This window comes from Culex quinquefasciatus, chromosome 1, assembly GCF_015732765.1.
Source record: "Culex quinquefasciatus strain JHB chromosome 1, VPISU_Cqui_1.0_pri_paternal, whole genome shotgun sequence".
In the NCBI taxonomy this organism is placed as follows: Eukaryota; Metazoa; Arthropoda; class Insecta; order Diptera; family Culicidae; genus Culex; species Culex quinquefasciatus.
In genome coordinates, this window is record NC_051861.1 from 33,200,850 (window position 1) to 33,223,852 (window position 23,003).

General features: G+C 37.6%; 1 protein-coding gene across 1 annotated transcript in view; it reads right to left on the bottom strand.

Annotated features, from left to right (window-relative positions):
- Nucleotides 1-23,003, bottom strand: part of LOC6046598 (esterase B1) — a 43,099-nt gene that overhangs the window by 12,238 nt on the left and 7,858 nt on the right. The window contains exons 2-7 of the mRNA XM_038248734.1: nucleotides 17,780-18,045; nucleotides 8,293-8,415; nucleotides 7,938-8,239; nucleotides 6,991-7,700; nucleotides 6,755-6,933; nucleotides 6,416-6,699 (exon numbers count right to left, since the gene is read on the bottom strand). Coding sequence (XP_038104662.1) covers nucleotides 6,416-6,699; nucleotides 6,755-6,933; nucleotides 6,991-7,700; nucleotides 7,938-8,239; nucleotides 8,293-8,415; nucleotides 17,780-17,950 — 1,769 coding nt within the window. The 5' untranslated portion in view covers nucleotides 17,951-18,045. The remainder of the gene's footprint in view (nucleotides 1-6,415; nucleotides 6,700-6,754; nucleotides 6,934-6,990; nucleotides 7,701-7,937; nucleotides 8,240-8,292; nucleotides 8,416-17,779; nucleotides 18,046-23,003) is intronic.

A 23,003-nucleotide genomic window follows, 5' to 3' on the forward strand; every position in this document is an offset into this window, starting at 1 on the left:
GAGAATATTTAGTCAAAATAGAATTGGTCTACTCTTGTTTATCATTTATTGCATTACTCTTTTCTCCGTACCCGTTGCGCCCCTCCAATCTCGCTGGAGTCTTGTCCCACCAGCTATTCTAATTCTTCTGCAGAATACCGCACGAATCTAAAAAAAAGCCAGTTCATTTCTTCTACGCAGGTTTCAGTCACTGAAATCCGGCTTGATTTTTTACGTTTGCTGTAGAAAAGAAACACAAGCGGCTTGAAAACCTCCCGGAATTTGGGGAGAATATTTTTCGATCATGCTTGGTGACGTGTCAATCCAAACGTCAGTGTCGAAACGGGTTACGTCTTTCGTGAAAAACTGAACATCTTTAAAAAACGAGAGTGACTCAATTTGACTCAAAATTATTCAAAATGTTTCAAAATTACTCACAGTCCTACCCCTTGGTACGAAGTGTTCTTAAGCAGGAAGATTCAGTTGTTGAAGGGGGACGGAAACGGAGCATGTCTTCTGATAAGCCGCCAACCACATCGCAAGTTCCAGGTTCTCCTTCTGCGTATCTAACAGCTCTACCATATCACGGAACCTGGCAGTTTTTTTATAGATCCCCGGGCAGACGACAATAACAATGTTATCATAACAAAATCTGTTATTGGTCTGATATTGGTTGAAAGCCAAAACAACTTTGAAATAACATTTTTTGTTACGGAAGAATAACTCCAACTGTTATTAGGATCATCGGATTAGTTGTTAAAATAACAAAAAATAATAACAAAGATTTGTTCGAAGAATAACTAAAAGTGTTCTGTTATTACAATAACAATCCAATAACAAAAAAATCAACGACGACGAATGACTTATTTTGCATAAATTTTATATCATGTAAAAGTAAGGATTGGCATATTTTTTAAATTTATACATGATTGTTGGAAGCTGTCAACAAAATCAATGATAAAGTTAATTTCAATTGGGTCCTAAAATGAAGCTTAGATTTCTAATATTATTGTTTACAGTGATAAAGCTTATTTTTCTGAGTACAATGACCCTTTGTTCGACCACAAAGAGTTTAGAATGGATTTTTAAATCAATTTTGAAAAATTAACCTCGCGGTCCTTCTTGACAGAAAAGCTCCTACTTGACAGCTCGTTTCAAGGGGACCATAGTTGATCCATCGAAAAAATGTTGTCTTGTACCCAATTGGGTACTAAAGCTCTATGTAAATTTTTATGTGCAACGGTAAAAAACACGATCAAAAACCATTTCTGATCACTTTTTTTTTTCATTTTAATGCAAAAAAAATAATGACAAGACAACATTTTTTCGATGTATCAACTATGGTCCCCTTGGAACGAGCTGTCAAGCAGGAACATTTCTGTCAAGAAGGACCGCGAGGTTAATTTTTCAAAATTGATTTAAAAATCCATTTTATACACTGTTTTGGTCGTACAAAGTGCCATTGTACTCAGAAAAATAAGCTTTATCGCTGTAAACAATAATATCAGCAATCTAAGCTTCATTTTAGGACCCAATTAACCAATCCATTTTCTTGCTCTGATGCACAGTGTAAATTAATAAGACGTTATATTTTTAAAGTGTAGTCGATTGTTGATTTTTTTTAATAATTTAAAATACATAAACAATTAGAAAATCTCTTCATTGTTTATCTCTAACCAAAAAAATTTTTTTTTTTTTAAATTTAAATTTCTCAAACCTGTCGTTTTTGGCACATTTGGCATTCTGAATTTTGGAACGACAGATCGAAAGATAGCGGCAAAGTTGGAAAAAAAATCAATAATTCATTGACATTTCGCCAATTATTGACATCAGCATAACATTCATGAAGTATCTGTCCATGTTGGCATAAATGTCCCTTATCCAATTTCAGCAATAATATTTCTGAGAGGGACAAATTTTCATATTTCTGGAGTTTTTTTTTTAAAAAAAAAGGTCCAATAAACCAAATTTCCAGTTTTTGCTCATTGGGTGTTTTTGAAACAGCCTTGAGTCTGGGGTATTGAAAAACACCCAAAAATCAAAAACTAAAAATTTGGTTCATTTGACCTTTTTAAAAAAACAAAAAAAAACAGATTTCAACATTTTTCGGATGGGACAAACAAACCTGCCGTTAATTTTCAAATGTATGGAACAAAGTGATTAATATTATTAGCTCAGCATCAGTGTTGCAAAAGAGTGATAGAAAAGCTATCAATTGATTATCTCTGCACCAAAAATATCCGAGAGTATAGCAGCCGTCACTATAGCTTGTGAGATCTCTTCTTGTGTCTCTTGATTCCCAGCGATGCCATTCTCTCTCTATCACTCCTTCCCTTTTCCTCGACTATGCGCTCTCACCGCTGAGTCTCTCAATCTCTCCGAAAACTGCAATGAGAAAACGCGAGATGGCGATTAGGAGCCGACCACGCATGACGCCCCTTCAAACTGCGTTTGCAAAATTGGTTTTATGGCGGCTTTTGTGGTTAAACGCTGTTGCGGTAGGATGTTCGTGGAAGCGAGAATGAGAGAGAAAAGGAAAATGTCAATCGCGAGTGGGTAAACACGAAAACGTGTTCGGCTATGTTCGTCGCTGAGAGTTTCAATGAAGAGAGAAGAGCAGTTGTATTTGAGGCATGAATATTCAGGCGAGATAATTGTAGTTGCTGAGAGCTGATATTTTGATATTTTAACAACCCTGCTCAGCATAAAGTAGATTGATTATAATTATCGAAGTCATTTCAATGTTCATCTTTTTTTTTAGAATAATTGGAAAACACCAGATGAATCTCAATTAGCTCAATATCAATTCTTTGCAATGATCTGTCTCATAAAACAAGACATATTGTTAAAAAAAGTTGTATTTTTTTAAATAATCCTTTAATGGCTCTTTTTTGAATACGGTCTATTTTATTCAAAAAAAAATAACTTTTTGATAATTAGTTTGATTTTGCTTCTAAAAATTTTTGGGGTGCATTTAGATTTTTTTTAAATCTCAAATTTATGAAAAAAATACATATTTTTCAAAAAAAAAATCAATTGAAAAAAGTGCTTAAAGTTGCCTTTTGCAATCTCTTGAACAAAAAAATAAAGCATTTCAGTTGTTAAGGAAAGAAGTACGGTTAAAAAAGTTTGATTAGGGAGCGTTATTTTATTACGTAACGCAAAAAAATGGATTTTTAGACCCCCCCCCCCCTCCTCGTAACAACATTTCCATGCAAATTTTATTTTTTTTTGTATGGAGCGTAACACAGACTCCAACCCCCCTCCCCCAACGACGAATAACAAATCTTGTTATAAATAACATAAAATGTTATTGGTATAGTATTTTCAAATATCAAAAAATGTTATTCCAAAGTTATTTCCGTCTGCTCGGGTCAGCAATTTTGTCGTATTTGGACGCAAGTCGCAATCCCAGCCTAGTGCAATTATTATAATTAGCAAAAAAAACTGCAACCAAAACCAACTAATTTCTTTATCTTTTCTGAGCCTTACTGTTTGTAAACATTTCAACTGTCAAAATGAGCATTCGAGAATTCCGTAACCTGGCTTCAAATTACTCAGGAGAAAAATAGAGTAACTTTGAGTAAGATTGAGTAACATTGAGAAATTGAGTAACTCAGTTACTCACTGTCCTACCTCTTGGTTTTACGTACTTGTAAGGATAATTCATCAACCTTCCTGGGGTGTTAAGAAAAACTTACGTTAAAGGTGTCAAGGGGTCTATATGATCCCGGAATTGAAAACGCTGCAACCGATTTTCGTTCTTTTGGACGTAAATAAAAGGTATAAATGTCTAGAAAAGCACCTGCGCTATGCGGATTTGGCCACTTTGGTTCCAGGGAATCGATTCCAAAGGAACAAATTTTCCGGCAAACCGGCTCTCCGGAGTTTTATTAGATTTAGCTATGGATTAATGCATAATAAACTATATATAATATCTAAAAATACGAGTCATACGCTCCGGAACAGGTTGCATGCCATTTGGATCATATCTGGCCACTCTGGAATCGGTTCCGGATACCCTGGAAGTGGCCAAATGGCTATTTAACGTGCGACATATCAAATTTAATGGAATTGCAAGCCATGCACACCGGAACCAGCAAAAAGCCAACTGGACCATATCTGGCCACTCCGGAACCGGTTCCGGATACCCTGGAAGAGGTCAGATTACTTTTTTGGTAAAAGCCTAGCGTGTGGCGTAAGTTTTTTTGTAGCGCCCTTTCTAGGTGGCGCTGGAGGTTGCTTCCGGTTGCAAAATGTTTATTTTACAAAGTTAGGAAAAGTCAGAAAGTTTCAAGTCTGTATGTTAGAATGAATAAAAGTCACAGCACATTTTATAAGCCGTCTGGGTCATATAGACCCTAACACCTTAGGAAGAAGGTTAACACAATTGATTTTTTTGTAATTTCGGCCAATGCGTCGCGATCGTGATAGCACATCTTATTGCACGTCGATTTTGGACCAAAATGATTTGAGGATTTCAGTCCCGAGATTTCCAACAAAAACCGGAAAAACTCCGTGCATTGTTGTTACTCTTCATTTGAAAGTGTTTTCGATCTGTTCGAGCTATCTTGACACACCCTGCAAATTGCTGTAAGTGCGACAACTGGTCCAACGGATTTTAGTCAGAACGCGTTTGACACACGTACATGCCCGACTATTGTAAACATTTTCAAGCGATAACTCCGGCAACCAAATTTCAATTTTCCCATAATTTCGCTGCCGGCCTGCAGGTATTATTTTGGAAGCACTCACACACACACATCACTTCACAGCTGGATAACAAACTTTCGTCGCAACTGCCGATTATGCATCGTAATGTCTCCATTGTCGGGACGCATACTTAACCCCAAACGGTCGTTTTACGGCCACGCGCGCATCCCCCAGATGGTGATTTACGCTCATTTTCGAACAAAACCGCCCATTACCGGAGTCGTACGCAAAATTTCCTACCTTTGAGTTACTACTGCTTGGTGCATGCCACATTGGCGCGTTCTCTCCTTTGGTGCCTCTTTTTACGACATTAGGCTCTTTTGTCGCAGTAAAAAAGCAACCTTCTTACAAAAGAGGCAGCATATATGAGCGCATATACTTGTTTAAGTCACTGTGCTTATCACGGCGAACCCTTTTGCAATAATGTGTCTGCCACCACCTACAGGGTGCTGCTGGCTGCTGTTTCTGGGGGTGTTGCAGTTTGGAGTTTAATTTACAACCGACCAAAGTTGCGCAAAGTCGGCTTGGTTTGGTAAAAGTTGGACTCTTAAAATTATTCATGATACTGTGGAAGCGAACATGAAGGTAGCAAAGATTTTAAGTTATTTCTAGCAAGCGTGTTTTTGACATTTTAAGGATGTCAAAAATACACGTTTAATTGGGTTAATCGAAAATTTGTTAAAATTCAACAACAACAAAAAGGTCGCGCTTGCAATTCTCTCTTGTTTAAAAAAAAAATGTCCCCTTTTATCTTCGTGTAGACTGCCGGTCGTGTTTCAACCAAGTCAGGGTGATGTAACCGACCTACCCGCGATGGGGATTGGACCGCCTGTGCGCTGATTACTGAAAGCAGAAACACGCATATGAGTAAGCCGCTGATGGCAATATCGGTCGTTTTGTCTTCTGGCTCGACAGGTTCGTCGAAATTGGTCGAGGTTCTGATGGAAAAAGGCAAAGAAATGTCCAAAGCAGGCAAAATTGGTTGTTTGCGAAGGGTATCTTGAGTTGCAAACAGGTTCATTGCGAGTAAAATTAGTAGGTTGCACTTTCTAGGGAGAGGGTAGGTATTCGTCAATGAGGTACCGTTCACAATAACTAGATCTTTTATGAAATTTCTCGTTGGTTCGACTGTGCAGAAGCACTCTTACATAGTAAACAACCATTAAACAACAAAATACTAATTCGAAGTCGTCAAGTCGTCAAGTCGCCAAGACCTCCAGTCTTCCATTCGTCAAGTCTTCAAGTCGTCTAGTCATCAAGTCGTCAAGTCGCCAGGTTGTCAAGTCGTCAAATAGTCAAGTCGTCCAGTCGTCAAGTCTTCAAGTCGTCTAGTCGTCCCGTCATCAAGTCGCCATGTTGTCTAGTCATCAAATCGTCAGGTCGTCAAGTCGCCAGGTCGTCAAGTCGTCCAATCGTCATGTCTTCAAGTCGTCTAGTCGTCCCAAGTCATCAAGTCTTCGAGACGTTTAGTTATCAAGTCGGCTTGTTTCTCATGACCTTGCCAAACCTTGACTTTGAAAGTTCCCTGTAATTGGAAAAAATAATGTCTTATGATGACCCTACGCACTTCACGATTTGAAGACACTATTTTTAGTGCCAGTCTAGGTGCAAGTCTTGCTTCGCTGATTTTCATTTTGTCGGCATGACTCGCGATAACTTCATGCAACATCTTCATCACCGACGGCAGCTCGGGAGCTTCACCGGTCTTTTCTCGCCCCCTCACCTGTACTTGGCAAAGTTGGTCCACATCCGCGTCATCTTGGTCATGGTTTGCAGCTCCAGCGACGAGTTGTCCAGCCGGATGTTGAGCACGCCAAAGTGAAACAGGTAACCCAGCTCGTCGCCGTGGCACGACCCCGGCCACTCGATGCCCAGTATCCGCTTGTAGATGCCGAGGGCACCGTCGTACGCGAACCGGTACAGCCAGGTCGAGTCGTGCCCGTTGTGGGCCGCGTGCAGCCGGGCCATATCGGCGATCCCGTGCTCGAACATCACGTCCGACATTAGCTGGGGAATATTAGTTTTAGAAGACGGATGTTAAGAGGGGAAATGGGTTACTTACGTCCATCAGATTCTGAACAGTCGAGTTGGTAATGTGCTCATCGTTCAGGTAAAACTTGCGCATTGAACGCGCTAACCGAGCCCCCTCTTCAGAATCACGTTTCACTTCCAGATCAACCGGAATCAACCGCTGGAAGTCACCGTCGATGTTTTGCAGCAGGTTTGGATCCTTGTGGACTCCTGAAATTAAATGATCATGAACATTAACTTCTTCAAATTTCAATTGAAAAACATTACGTCTCAAGAACAGCATAGCTTCGTGCGAGTTGAAGCCCACAATCAGCGGGACATTGTTGTACTTTCCGCTCTTCATTATCGTCAACGGATCTTCCGAAATCAGCGGAGCCTCATCGGAAGCGTCCCCCCCGGTCCAGTTCTCCACCGATGGCACAAACGGCAACCCTATGCTCCGCTTAACGTCCTCCTGCGTGATCGTACGCGAAGCCAGATCAACGATCTTCTGCGGGCTTGCCCTCCTCAGATAATACAACAACTCTTCCGTATCGTTCGTATAACAACCCATCAGAGCCCCCAGCCGGAACGCCCTCTCCTTCGGGTTCGTAGCCATCGCCCACGGATTCAGCGCGGAACCACTCTGGGCGATCGCCTTGTGGAACAGACCCTTCGCCAACGGAGACATCATCAGCATGTGCACCGAAACGGCTCCCGCCGATTGACCGAAAATGGTGACCTCCTTCGGATTACCCCCGAACGCCGCAATGTTATCTCGGACCCACTTAAGGGCTAGCACCTGATCCTTGAGGCCGGCGTTTCCAGGAGCGTCACGACCGACGCTCAGGAACCCGAGCGGACCCAATCGGTAATTGAAGGTGACCAGCACCACCCCCTCCGGGACGAGGTAGTCCGGACCGTACAGGAAGGCGTTGCCGGAGCCGAACGAGAAGGCACCGCCATGGACCCAGACCATGACTGGGAAGTTGGGGTTGCTGGAAATAGCCAATACAGTTGGGTTAGTCAGAATTTACAAAAATCTGCATTTAGACCAGGTCGGCGTCAGTAATAGTCATTATTCTGCCATAATTCTGTCTAATTTAACATTTTGCGAACGCTACCTCAATGTTGATGCACCTTGAGCCTCCTTGGATAATGCCAGTTCAATGTCAATCAACACTAAGGTAACGTCAACTGTCAAGTCAGAATCTGTCAGAATGCGTTCAACTCACTAGTCTCCGATCGGCAAGTCCGGCGTGTACACGTTCAGAAACAGACAGTCCTCGCTGCCCTTGAAGTTGTCCAGCAGCATACTCCGGTGGGGACACACGGACGCCTCCCGCAGGGCACCCTTGATGCCCTTCCACGGCAGCTCCGCCACGGGCGCCTTAAACCGCAACGGCCCAACCGGGGCCTGTCCGTAGCGGATACCCTTGAAGGCGAAAAACTCCCCGCGGGCTCCGCCCTTTACCTTCTGGATCCGACCCTCGAGGGCACCCAACCGGGTTAGGACGATGGCGCGGGTGTCCTTTTGCTAAACAGAATCGGTTAGTGAAATTACATTTAAGACTCCGTGATTCGGCTTACCCGGAACGTGTTGACCACTTCCCGCACGAAACCCATCGTCGTTCGGGGGATGAACTTCACCAGCGAGTTGAGCGAGTCCGACTCGCGTGCGATTCCGGCGAAAGTCTTCCATGCGACGGTTTCCTGGAAGTAAGCGGAGAAGTGCAAAAAAAAAGTTGCTAAATGAGTTTGAAGGAAGGTAAGCGCTTGAGTAATGTTTGAGGTGTTGCGTGACTTCACACCTGCGGGAAATTGAGTACTGTTGAATAAAATGTGTGAATTACGGATAAGCGTCGTTGCCTTCCTCAAATGTAAACAAAACATTCTCCAGGAAGGTCAAATTTAACATTGAGATCATTAGTTTAATGATAATTTTTAGAAATTTTGCTGATAAATTCAACTTGACGGTTTATTTGACAGTTTCCAAACAAAACTTTAAATCACCTATTTGTTGATTAACATTGAACTGGTTCAAGGTCAATCATCATTAAGGTAACGTTAAATTTCACTCATTAACTGTCAGTTGATGCACGTCGTTAAAAGGGCCTATGAATTTATTGTTATTGATATCAATTTAAAAGCGGAACAAAACAACACACGGAAAGTAGTTTGAACATGATTTTAATCAGATGTATGCATGCACTTTTGCACTACCCATGTTCGCTTTTAAACAGCCACTAAACGCAATTACGTGACAATTAGTTCTATTCAATGAACTCTCGATTAGATTCGTCCATTGTCACGAGAGCCTCATAGCACAACGCATGTGGCCAACATTGGCCACATTTCTAGGTTGTATTTAGCTGCCCTTGTCTTGGTTTGAATCAATATTTATCCTCTACAAATATACACAACATCCAGCTCGAACAAAAGCGGAAAGGCGCTAATAGAATCTCAAGTTTATGGTTTTGAGAAGCGCGAAAGGCAGGTCGCGCGTGCCCGTGTCAACACAAGGGTGAGTGGTTTTTGATGGCTGTTTTAAAAATTGGAAGTGGGTTTTTAATGACGCCTTCTGGTGGCATCTTATTTGGTTGATTTGTTTTATTCCTGAACTTATTTCGAAAAACTTATATAAACATGGTAGACTTAAACTCCGCAAACTTCCTCGTTAAACGAAGCTGATAAATGATATTTATTTTCCCTTATAAAAAATTCCACAAAACGACCTTCTGAACACGGAGCGTTTGCCGTAAATAGCTCAAAAGCTCATTTTTGAGTGATTGAATGACCAATGACCAATTTGTGAGCCTTTGAATGACCAATCTACAAACAACACGGTACATAGTTTGATTCACTTATCGCAAATCCATTCCACGATGGTCAAGGTATGTCCGGTCAAGGTTAATCGAGCGCTCTCACTGCACATTCCTAAGCAACTCGAGCATCTATCATTCATATGCCCACCAAGACCTGCCGATCTGATCTTAAAAGTAGAAGTGGAAGTACTTATCCCCGCTGGTTATGTCGAGGACAAGTCTGCATGCCTCACCGGTAAGATCAACTCACTTGATCAAGAGCATGGATTATAAGAGATCGAAACTCGACACCTCCGGTTAGATTTCCGTCCATGTAAAAACAAATCGCGATAAATCGTAATAATCAAATTAAAGCCAAACAACCGGTGAGTGGCCACCGCCGGCTGCAAGTGCCGTAAAGTAGTGGTCATAAAAACGCTGCTACCAAAGGAGAAAAACATTTCGAGAGCAATTTATGAATAAATCCAGCAAGCTAAAAAAGAACGGCACTGGCCGTCTGATGATCCATGGTATAGTGGCCATGGCAGTGAACAGAGTATTTCTTATGCTTCCTCTCTATAGCGTTGAGAAACAAAAACAGAACAACCACCGTGCTACAGAGATCGTGTGTAAGATACTAGCTTTACATATCCTTCATTCCAAGTGATGGATATTCTTTAATCTTAGAGAAGTACGCAATAAGAGACGAAACCCGCAGTCATGTATCGACAATTATTGTTTAAATCTCGTGAATAAGGTTTGGAATGAGTGCAGAGGAAGAACTTAAACATCTCGATCAGAGTCAAATAACACGGGAATAGCAAGTTTTGGTATACCTAACTTGGACAAATAACCCGAGCAGAGGTAAATAGCAAGGGAAATGCATAAAAATACCTTTTTCTGGCATGAAATGATGCTATGGAGCATTTCCATTCGAGCAGTTTTTGCTTTTTTCTACAATGTATTTCTTATGGAGCGAACTGTCAAAAACTGCTCGACTGCGGGTACTCCATTCCTGAACCCTTTAAAATTTGTCTAAAGGATTATGCAAGATTATGCTGCCAAATTACAGCAATTTAAGGTTTTTTATGTTGCACAACATGCTAAATTTGTCGTTGATCGGATATCAAATTATATGGCGAAGAATATCACTGAGTACAACATGAAATCATGAGGTGAGTAGCTTTCTCCTTATAAACAGAAATTCTAGACTTTGTCTCAAGAATAAACTGTTAATGCTTTATGCTGTGCCGATCTGGACAAGCTGTTGCTTAATCAGGAAGAAAAAACTTTAGAGGATTCAGAACAAAATTATGAAAATGATTCTGAAACTTCGTCCCTGGTTCAGCACCAGTGAGCTTCATAAATTAGCTGAAGTTGACACTTTGGATGTTATGTCCAATAAGATAATTGATGCATTTCGACAAAAATCATTGCAGCCTCCAGCTGCATTGATCCGCTCTTTTTATAGTTTATAAGTTAGTTTTAAGGTATCCCTTTTCCCTTTTGTAAATGTAGGACTTTCTACATTTGAAACCACTGAATAGCGACAGCTACAATATTTCATGAGATAAATATTGAAAACAAAACTTCACCATTTTGTGATATATTATGTGAAATTTTCCGAAGAATCTGCTACAAATATTTTCAGACATAGGCTCTTTGGTCCCGAGACCACCAAAAGAGCATTTTATGTTTTCATTTGACCTTTTCAAATGTTAGGTTTGCGCTCAAGACAGCTAAAATCGGTTGAAATGGTGCGGAGTTATGATTTTTTTGAAAAATGTGGTTTTTGCAAAAATCGATGAAAATTGTCATTTTTTGGACCACCCTAACACGGCGTAGGTCACCCTAATGACCAAACAATAAAGTAAGGGTCTAACTATTTCGGCCAAGAAACCCCAGAACAAATTTGAGCCCGATCGGAGAACTTTTTTTCGAATCATGCTGTTTTCGTGAGGAATTGCAGTATAAAGGTATTTGAAAGACATTTCCAACGAGTCCAAAACATTGAAGATCTGACAATGCTATCAAAAGTTCTTAGCACTTAAGCTAAGAATAAGATAGTCCGTTCGACGCAGTGGTGAACGCAGAACGCTGTGCCAGTTCGATTTTTCCATCAACTGTCAGTCGAACAATCTGCAGGGGTTGCTTTGTTCAATGGTCGATGACTGGCAGGCTATGATGACAGGCGCAAAATTTTGCGTTTGCGTTCAGGCCTGACGGACAATCTTGTTCTTACCTTTAAGTGTAAGTTATACACTTATTGAGGCCGGATTTCAGATATTTTGATAAATATGTTGTCTGGATGGGTTGATGATCTGTCAACCTTACCCTGTTAGACTGAAGTCCCACGGTCGTGCGATTTGAAGCGTTATCTGTTCGATGTCGATTGAGTCCTGCCATTTTCGAGCGTTTGTCGTGCGTTTTGATCGAATGTCAGAATGGCGATCGCCATTTAGTGCGTGAAAAAATCCTGGCAGGCGTTGATAAAAATCATGTTAAACCTTTTATTTTAGATGGAGTTGAAAAAAACAAACGGCCACCGAGGATAAGACCAAGGATTTACCGAACCCGAGTTCCGATCTTGGCATCTGTGCTATATTAGAATTAGTTTAATCAAATTTTCCGGTGAAAAAATTAAATGTGACATATTACCCTTACCTTCATTTGACAACTGTAACAAAAAAGAATGGTTTGCAAATAAAAGCAAATAAAAGTCAAAAATCAAAAGACAAAAAAGAATAGTTTGCAATAAAAGCAAATAAAAGTCGGGCGGATTTCGGCCCTGTCCGTCTGTCAGGGTATTTAAATAAATCTGGAGTTTTTTTTTTGAAAAGGTCCAATAAACCAAATTTCCAGTTTTTGCTTTTTGGGTGTTTTTGAAAGCGCCTTGAGTCAGGGGTATTAAAAAACACCCAAAAAGCAAAAACTGGAAATTTGGTTTATTGGACCTTTTCGAAAAAAAAACTCCAAAAATGAGTGATAAAACTTAACGTGTTAAACTTGTTAAAGAAGAATGATGATATTTCCACTAAATTAATTCAATATATGAGTGTGAGGAAGGCACCAACCACCTTACGGTGGATTAAGTAACGTTTTGAATGGACAGCTGCCAAAATTGTATGGAGTTTTGCATGGGTGAACCTATGACAAAATGGCTCCTTTGGTCATAAGGAAGGGCCTCAGAAAATTCGAACCAGCTCAAAAAATATATAACTAAGATCCATTTCCGGTTCCAGTGAAGATTTTTTCATGTCACAAGAAGTAATTTTGGAACATTAGTTTTTCCATCAATCAAATCAAATCAAATTATTCTTTTTACACCTAAGCTACCAACCACCCCGGGATTCGAAACTCACGACTTTAGTCAAACTGCCTACCAGCGACTCCACCGTGACAGGACCCAGAGAAACAACCTGGATTGAGCTAACAACCTAACCTCTAAGTTAGACCGGGGCCAACATTTACTGCCCCCTTCCGATGGAAGGCGATAAATCTCGTCTCGAAAAATGACACCGGGACCTTCTGGGATCGAACCCAGGCCAACTGGGTGAGAGGCAACCACGCTTACTCCTACACCACGGGTCCCGGCATTTCTCAGTTTTTTCCAAAAAAGGCTCACCCGAGCAGACGGAAATAACTTGGGAATAACATTTTTTTATATTTGAAAATACTAGGCCAATAACATTTTATGTTATTTATAACAAGTTTTGGTATTTGCCGTTATGATTTTGTTGTTATTGGTTTGTTATTGTAATAACAGACTAATAACATTTTTAGTGATTCTTCGAACAAATCTTTGTAATTATTTTTTGTTATTCTAACAACCAGGGCTGTGGAGTCGGAGTCGGAGTCGGAGCCGGAGTCGGTGGAGTCGGGTCTTTTTGGGGACCTGGAGTCGGAGTCGGAGTCGTCAAAACTCGAATAGCTGGAGTCGGAGTCGGAGCCGGAGTCGATTAAATTTTATGAGCTGGAGTCGGAGTCGGAGTCGGAGCCGAAGATTTCTGATAACCCGGAGTCGGAGTCGGAGCCGGAGTTATCTTAAATTCAAAAAAAAAAATATGTTTTTTTTATTGTTCAGTATTTCCTATCTAACAGCTTAATTTACAAAACAACTTATATTTTTAATTGATTTATCAGATGCCATTATGTATTTGAAGCTTTTTATTGTGATTGAAAAGCTCTAACTGTGTTATTAGTAATAACTTATTACACTATAATCACTAAATGATAACCTCTTACCCAAGTATGAAGTATCATAATTCAAAAAATAATAAAAAATATTGGTTATGTAGTCAGACTATATTTATGTTCCCTTTCAATTCAAATTTGACCGAATTTCATCCAGTTATTTCTGAAAAAAGTACACACAAAGTCATCTTTTACCCCGATAGCGAATGTCTTAGAGGTTTTAAGTTAAATCATGTTTTAGGAAAAAATTACGAGGTACATAAAAACATTATAAATAGTAATCACTGTTTTTGCATATCAAAAAAGAGTCACTGACAGTTCAACTTTTGTAACAAATAATCAACGATAATAACAAATTCTTACTTGGAACTCGACATGCGCATTTTGTTTATAACTGAGTACAAGAAAATCAAAGTGTTGCATTTAAAATAATTTAAACTAACAAAAAATGTCAAAAGAAGTTGCAACAAATTTGAAATAATCATTGATTGTTGATGTTGATGTTGATTTTAGGTAAACTATTTTGATATCGTTGCAAATTATTGTTGAACAAATCTCAAGAATTCAGTACAAAAATGAACTAATAAAAAATGTATAAAACAAAATGTAGGATTTTAATTTATTTAAAAAAAATCACAGAATCAAAATATTATCAACTGGTACGAATTTTCCATACTGTATGTCTTACGCCAATATGACGGAAGGTGATAGTCATTGCAAATCAATGTACCTTAAAAAAAATTAAATATTTGTGACCTAGAAAATATTTTACTTGTGGACATTTGTTATTTATTATATTTTAAGTTTTTTCATATATTTTGATGTAGGCGCAAGATCATCCATAAAGCTTTGTTTTAGGTGAAGATTCACGAAGTATCGTGCACCTCCTTTTTAAAGTATATAAAATTTTAAAATTAAAATAAATTGAAAATATTTTCCATGTCACAGATATTTGAAAAAGACACGTCCCAGCGTCCTTTCCACGAATAATTTGTTTAGATACATTGATTTGCAATAATAATCTCCTTCAGCCATGGCGTGATGTCCATGTACGTCTTAACAAAAAAAACAAAAAAAAGTTTCGTTTAAAATTGTCATTTAAAAAAACAAGGTGCCTGTCACTGTTGTTTCTTACAAATGTCAGCCTGAAAGTGAGCAAATTGAATTTTAATGTTCATTAGATCATTAAGGCCAGATTTCTTTAAGTTATTCATTCAAAAAAAACAATTTGATATTTAAATTTATTAGCTTTGAAAAAAATATTTTCAAATTTGAGGTTAAGCAAGTAAATCCAAATTTACTTACAAAACTGTTCTTCTCAAAATGCCTCTAAAACTAAAGATATTTCGAGCCAAACATTTCATTAGGGCACAAAAGCAAAAACCGCGATTCGAGAAAATCGCTTGCAAAAAATGGACAACTTGTTTCAATTCCTATTTAAAAAATAAGCATGACTGATGGTATTTTTACTGATGATTCGATAAAACACACCATTATCCTCAACTCTGCTTTACTGCTTCTTAATTTATGTTGATTTTCGCAATAAAACTCATAATTTTAAAAATCTCGTTATTAGGCCCTTTTAGCTTTCCAACTGCTGTTCATAATGGGCCCTTTCTAAATGCAATTTCGAAGAGAACTAAAAGGGCACTAAAGCGCTGTCACCGGATTGTTGTTTTGAATGATGTTTATGGGCCCTTTTGTTTAGTTAGAAATAATGAGGAATTCAGTGGAAATTTTGATAATTGGTGAAGTTTTATGATCGAATGGAGCAGATAAGGTATGTGAAACATTAAAATTCTTCAAAAGTGTACTGAACAGCAGCCGCGGGCCGTATTCAATATTGTATTTCGACGAAGTTTTTTTTCTGCAGAAACCCTTGGTGAAACTTTGTTTGAAGAGAATTAGTGTTAAGAATGTATGAAAAGTTCACTTTATAACATAGAAAGTTCCTTAACCACGAAAAACTAACGAAAAAGAAAAGGGCACAATTGAACTTTTTTTCTGGTTTGGAGTGAACATTGTTATGTGCCCTTTAGTTTTTTTGATTTTTTCAATAGGAAATTGTTTGCTATCAATCTGATTCTTGGAGGGCATGTAGGGAGTGTACTATGGAGTGGAATAGTGGAATAATCCCGAATGTTTACTTTTTGGTTTTGTGCCCTAATGAAATGTTTGGCTCGATTTTTGATTTCTGTTTCCATAACGTTTTCCGTTTATTTACTTTATTTTACTTTTGCTTAACTTATTTTTCTTGAGAAAAACATGACGCTTAGAGAGTATTTAAATAATCCTACTTATCAATGTTTTAAAAATAATTAACTAATAATAGTTAACTAACTTTTGAAACATTTAAAAACATGTGGAGTCGGTGTCGGAGTCGGAGCCAACCATTTATTGAAAGCTGGAGTCGGAGTCGGAGTCGGAGTCGGCTAGAGTTGGTAGGCCGGAGTCGGAGTCGGAGTCGGAGTCGGAGCCAACCATTTGTTTAAAGCCGGAGCCGGAGTCGGAGTCGGAGTCAGCTAATCTGAGAAAGCCGGAGTCGGAGTCGGAGTCGGAGTCGTTTGAAATATGACCCGACTCCGCAGCCCTGCTAACAACTAATCCGAACATCCCAATAAAAGTTGGAGTTATTCTTCCATAACAATCAATGTCATTCTCAAGTTGTTTTTGATTTCAATCAATATCAGACCAATAACAAATTTTGTTATGATAACATAAAATGTTATTGAACTCTTATGCAAAAATGGATTTTGCAAGAATATTCCATAACACTTTTTGTTATTTTAACAGTATTTTGTTATTACAGTCTGCCCGGGCAATACATTTTTGGGAGCTGGTCATACAAAATAGGCTCGTAAATATTCGAAAATCTGTATCTCGAGAAGAGTTTTCATGATCGAATTGGTGTCTTCAGTGAAGTTGTGAAGTTAAATCTCGTTGAGACTAACAATTTAAATGTTGGAAACTATTGCTAATAGTTTCTAATCATAATTAAATATACAACTAACTGGTCGAAAGCAACCTTTAAAACCCTAAAGAGCAAAACGTTAACTCAACTTAGGCGAGCTGGACTGCAATTTACAGTTCATCAACTAAAGCACGCTTGCGTTCTAAACCGCAAAAGTCGCGGCCACTTAAAATGTCAGAAGCCGTTGCGTTAAAAATTCTTAGCCAGTTTGTTCAAGCATTAGAAGTGGGCACGAACCAACCACGCTGAGCCGGTACCTCTTTTTTTCGTAATTTTCTCACGAAAGGCACGCGTCTCACTAGTAAGTAATTACCGGCGGTCGTTAAAACACGTTGCGTGTCGCGTATGTTAAGCCGCTTTTTTCGCGCCAACATTCGTTTTGAATTGACATCGTGTGGTGGCAATGGTTTATGTTTGGAGTGATTTGTTTTCTTTCTTGTTTCCGAGTGTAGTGGAGCAGGAATCGAGTCTAGAGCGGATACACGTGGTGTAATTTGTCTTGCACTTGCTGCAAAGCTATAGTGTCAATGGAGTGTATACTTAGCATTGACATTGAACTTAGAGAAAATCTAAGTGAGGACTGAGGGTCTCTTTCCTTGGATTCTATTTTTGTCGTGTACTCTTTGAGTTTGAGGCTGGTTCGCAGTTTGTTATGTTAGACAGTCTATAAATATGATTTTCATTCACTACCTCCACTTATCATTCAAATCTGGTGGATGTCCTTAGCCCCTATGTTGATTTCAACATTAAACGATTTGCATTTGACATAGTCAACAATAAAATTTAAAGTTACAAAATATATACAATTTCTTCACCACACCTTGAGTCTCCCCCTTAAAATCAAAATGCAAATGACAGTCCCTTCGCGAGAACCACGCAACACCCTTTCCAATTAATCAGTTGTTTGGAGAAACCTAAATCCAAAGACCCGATTGCCACTGCGATAGCGTTCATCAGCCTGCAAACAAACAAAAGACCTCAACGCTTTGCTCGGGGAGTCGCTGCGCAGACGACGAACCTTGGCGATTGCATGCGCGAAGATGATAAAATTTGGCTTGTCCCAACAATCAAGACTTCCAATGCGTGATAGATTTAACGACAAACTTACCTTCAACTTGTTGGACAGCTGGCCGGCACTGGCCAGGGCATCGCCGAACGTGGACGGTGGCAGCGCGTAGCTCGAGTGGGCAGCCCCAATCGACAGCAGTGACAGTATTAGCAGCTTCATCATTATGGACAGTTTTCCACCCCTAAAGCTGCATGCCGATCTGCCGAACATGGGCCAGTTGGACACAACCGAAAAAAAAAATACTCGTATTTGCGACACTTTTTTTTTTCTCTAGAGAACACTGCTGCTGATTGATGGTCAGATATCTGTGAAAGGGGCGAAGCAAGAAATGGTTGAACGTAAAAACCTCAAAGAAGAAATTGGCTAAACCGTTTTTTGCTTGTTTTTTTCCTTCTTCTTGATGGCACGAGAGCTTTTCACTTTTCTTTGTTTTTTTTTTTTCACTTCGGTTCAGCTTTGTTCTCCTATACCTCTGTGCTTGTTTTCCACTTGTTTTCTTAATTATATTATTTACTTTTCCAATTATACAAGTTGCAATATAAGTTATTTTTCTTGTAACCAGCATTTCCACAAAATAAGTTAGTTCTAAACATTATGTCATTCATTTCAGGAATACTTTTTATGATACTTTTTATGGAACTTGTTCAGAAAACTGGTCTCCACAATGTGATTGATTCTAAAATGTTTTAAAATGTAACGGTGTAATGTGGCAGAGGATTGAAAAAATAATTTTCTGAGCCTATTGGGCCTATTGGCAGCTTATTAAATAAATAATCCATGTTTTGCATTGTTTAATGCTCAAATTCGTATCCGGGCTATGTTTTGCTGTATTTTCATGACAAATTTTACAAAAAAAAAAGATTTACTTTCGGTCGTTTCGGGGTTTCCAGCTTGGATTTTCAGGTAATTTCAAAGAAAGCTAGAAATATGGAAAATCTGGCTCGATTTTTTTTAGTAGAGGTCAAATATTGGTCAAATATAGTTGGTTAGAGTCTCCCCGGGCAGACGGTAATAACAAAATTAATAATATTTCAATAACAAATCCTGTTAAAATAACAAAGAGTGTTATTATTTTATCCTGAAGTTCAACTTCAAGAAGAAAAAATAATAACAGTTTCTGATAAAATAACAAAATTTGGTATTAAAGTGATATTATATTGAAAATGTTTAATAACACGCTAATAAGAGGAAATGTTATACATTTCAAAAACTCTCCTAATAACAAAATTTGTTATTCGTTCGGTATACTGACTTAGAAATAAAATTACCATCAATCGCACAAATGGAAAAGTTTCTAAGTGTCCATAACACAATCTGTTATTATTTTTTCTTTTGTTAAATATGTTTAGATCTTTGGGATAATTTTGACCAATTTCGTCGGGGTCATTTTTTTGGCCATGAAATGGGGTCCTTAAGCTAAAATTATTCTAAAAAGTTGAAATTTTGGAAGTTGATTTTTTAAATTATTTGATATATCCCCTAAGGGACTTTGCTGTAATTGGCTAGAACTATGGGATAATTTTGTCCAATTTCGTCGGGGTCATTATTTTGGCCATGAAATGAGGTCCTTAAGCTAAATTTATTCTATTAAGTTGAAATTTTGAAAGTTGATTTTTTTAATTATTTGATATACCCCCTAAAGGACTTTGTTTAAAATGGTTAGAACTATGGGATTATTTTGACCAATTTCGTCAGGGTCATTATTTTGACCATGAAATGGGGTCCTTAAGCTAAAATTATTTTAAAAAGTTGAAATTTTGGAAGGTGATTTTTTAAATTATTTGATATATCCCCCAAGGGACTTTGCTAAAACTGGCTAGAAATATGGGATAATTTTGACCAATTTCGTCATGGTCATTATTTTGGCCATGAAATGGGGTCCTTAAGCTAAAATTATTCTGAAAAGTTAAAATTTTGAAAGTTGATTTTTTTTAATTATTTGATATACCCCCTAAAGGACTTTGTTTAAAATGGTTAGAACTATGGGATAATTTTGACCAATCTCGTCAGGGTCATTATTTTGGCCATGAAATGGGGTCCTTAAGCTAAAATTATTCTGAAAAGTTAAAATTTTGAAAGTTGATTTTTTTTTTAATTATTTGATATACCCCCTAAAGGACTTTGTTTAAAATGGTTAGAACTATGGGATAATTTTGACCAATTTCGTCAGGGTCATTATTTTGGCTATGAAATGGGATCCTTAAACTAAAATTATTCTAAAAAGTTGAAATTTTCAAAGCTGATTCTTTTAATTATTTGATATACCCCCTTAGGGATTTTACTAAAATTGGCTAAAACTATGAAATAATTTTGACCAATTTTATCGGGGCAATTTATTTCACCATGAAATGGGGTTTCAAGCTAAAATTAATCCGATAAAATTAACTTTTGAGGATTCATTTTTTTTTAATTTTGTTATATTCCCTAAAGGAATTGATTTATTTATTGAGAATTTTTGAAGTGTGAATAACAAAAACTGTTATTATTTTCACAGAGCCAGGAAGTCGGAGCTGACGTTGAAGTTCGAGCTGGAGTGAGACCTCGGAGACTGCATCGGATTCATCAAATTTTCAGCAACTTTTACTTGGAGTCGGAATCTGTGAAGTCGGGTATTTTTGGAGAGCTTAAGTCGTCGTTGACGTCATATCCTGCATCCAGAGTCGGAGTTGTCTTCAAAGTATGGATTCAAAGTCGCTTGGAGGTACCCGACTCTGCAGCCCTGACTAGTACAGATGAGTTATGGAAACTGCAGGTTTATTTGCAAATTACAAATAAACCAAAACAATAACTTTTTTTGTTATGGAGACATACCAGTTCAATAACATTTTTTGTTATTATGCTGCTCCACCTCTCCGCACAAAATAACAAATCTTGTTATTCCTTCATGATTCCTTCTGTGTTATTGGTTTGTTATTGCAATAACAACATAATAACAGTTTAAGTTATTTTTCGAACAAATCTTTGTTATTGATTTTTGTTATTTTAACAACTAATCCGATCATTCCAATAACATATTTCGATCTTCTCACAATATCAAAAACTGACCTTCCCAAGTTATTTCCGTCTGCTCGGGTCCAAAGCATATTTACAGAAATTTGAGTGATACCAACATGAATGCACCGATTTTCTGTGACTTTTTTGAACAAATGTCCCATAAAATCGAAACATAAACTTCAAAAAAAGTTACTCTAGACCCCCGACGAGCCCTTCTTTCACGGTGCCAAATATCAGACATACCGAATTATTTAATATTAGTTTGTTATAAAAAACGCACCGTTGTGTACATTTGTAGCTAATTTAAGTTTTTTATACATATGTTTCACATTTCTACGAAGTTGAATGTTTTGTTTACAGATTCTTCAATCAACTATTTTATTCTGAAAAATATATAAATTTTGAATTGAAAATAAAGAATTTATTACTTTTTCAAAAGAAACTATGAACTTAGTTTCATTAGTGTCAAGTTAAAACATGTTCATTTTTAGAATAGCTTTAAACAAGATCAGAGCAAATTTTTCTACTTTATAGAGATATGCTTCTTGCGATGGTTCTTGCCTCCTTCACCTCTATGAGGAAAGGCTATAAAATCACTCGAAAAATAAACTTCTTTATTCGACCTCGTAGACCCACCTTCACGTATACCTATCGACTTAGAATCAAATTCTGAACAAATGTCTGTGCGTGTGTATGCACACGATTATCTCTGGACTGGCTGAACCGATTTGGACCGTTTTGGTCTCATTCGATCCGTCTTGGGGTCCCACAAGACCCTAGTTAATGTTATAAAGTTTAGAAAAATACTTCAAAAGATATGCTAAAAAACGATTTTAGCTAAACTTCCAAAGATTGTGAAAAGTGTGGTTTTTGTAAAAAAAAAAACCGGCCATGCTATACATTTTTAGAAAAGGTATTTGAAAGACCTTTCCAAGGCGTAAAAGATTGACGTTCTGACAACCCCATCAAAAGTTATGAGCACTTAAGTGTTATTTATACACTTTTTTGAGCCGAATCTTAGATATTTTGATAAAAATATGCGAGGATGGCACCAACCACCTAATGGTGGATTAAGTTAAGTTTTTTTGTTATAATATTGCTGTTTTGGTTGAAAATAAAAAAAAAAACTTTTGTTTAGATTATCTGATTTCAGAATTCTTTAAACCGAAATATTTTTTTATTTTTTATCATAGAGTTTTTCAGAGAACCGAAACATAATGTTTTGTACCGTTACAAAGCAAAATACAGCAAAGAGATTACCCGGGCAGACGGTTATAACAAAATTAATAATATCCTGTTAAAATAACAAAAAGTGTTATTATTTTATCCTGAACTTCAACTTCAAAAAGAAAAAATAATAACAGTTTCTGATAAAATAACAAAATTTGGTATTGAAGTGAAATTATATTGAAAATGTTTAATAACACGCTAATAAGAGGAAATGTTATACATTTCAAAAACTCTCCTAATAACATAATTTGTTATTCGATTGGTATTCTGACTTAGAAATAAAATTACCATAAATCGCACAAATGAAAAAGTTGTTAAGTGTCCATAACACAATCTTTTATTATTTTTTCTTCTGTTAAATATGTTTAGATCTTCGGGATAATTTGACCGATTGTCGGGGTCATTATTTTGGTTGAAACTATTCTAAAAAGTTGAAATTTTGAAAGTTGATTTTTTTTAATTATTTGATATACCCCCTAAGGGACTTTGCCTAGGACTTTGCTTAAATTGGGTAGAACTATGGGATAATTTTGACCAATTTCGTCGGGGTCATTATTTTGGCCATGAAATGGGGTTCTTTAGCTTTTTTTTTCAATTTTTAACAGTAATTTGCAAAAGCTATGAGAAAAAGTCAAGCCGATCTTGGATGTCTATGGCTCATTTTGAAGTGCTTCAAAAGACCTTTCAAATGCATCTACAAGAGTTGGAATTGATGAAGATTTACGGAAATGCGAGCAATTTAAAGATTTTTTAGGTTTTTTGGACCTCAAACTTCGAAGCCCGTTTTACCCCACTTCCCTTTGTCGTAGAGGGCTCATATTTGGCATGAGTTCATCTCATGTATAGACAAACAAACGCTGAATGTTATATCCAAATCGGAGCACCTCGATACGACCTCTAGAACAAACCGAGCAGAATTTACAAATATTGCCTCTTAAATTAATGCGATTAAATTAACTTTTGAAAGCAGATTTTTTTTAAAATTTTGTTATATTCCGTAAGGGAATTGATTTATTTATTGAGAATTTTTGAAATATGA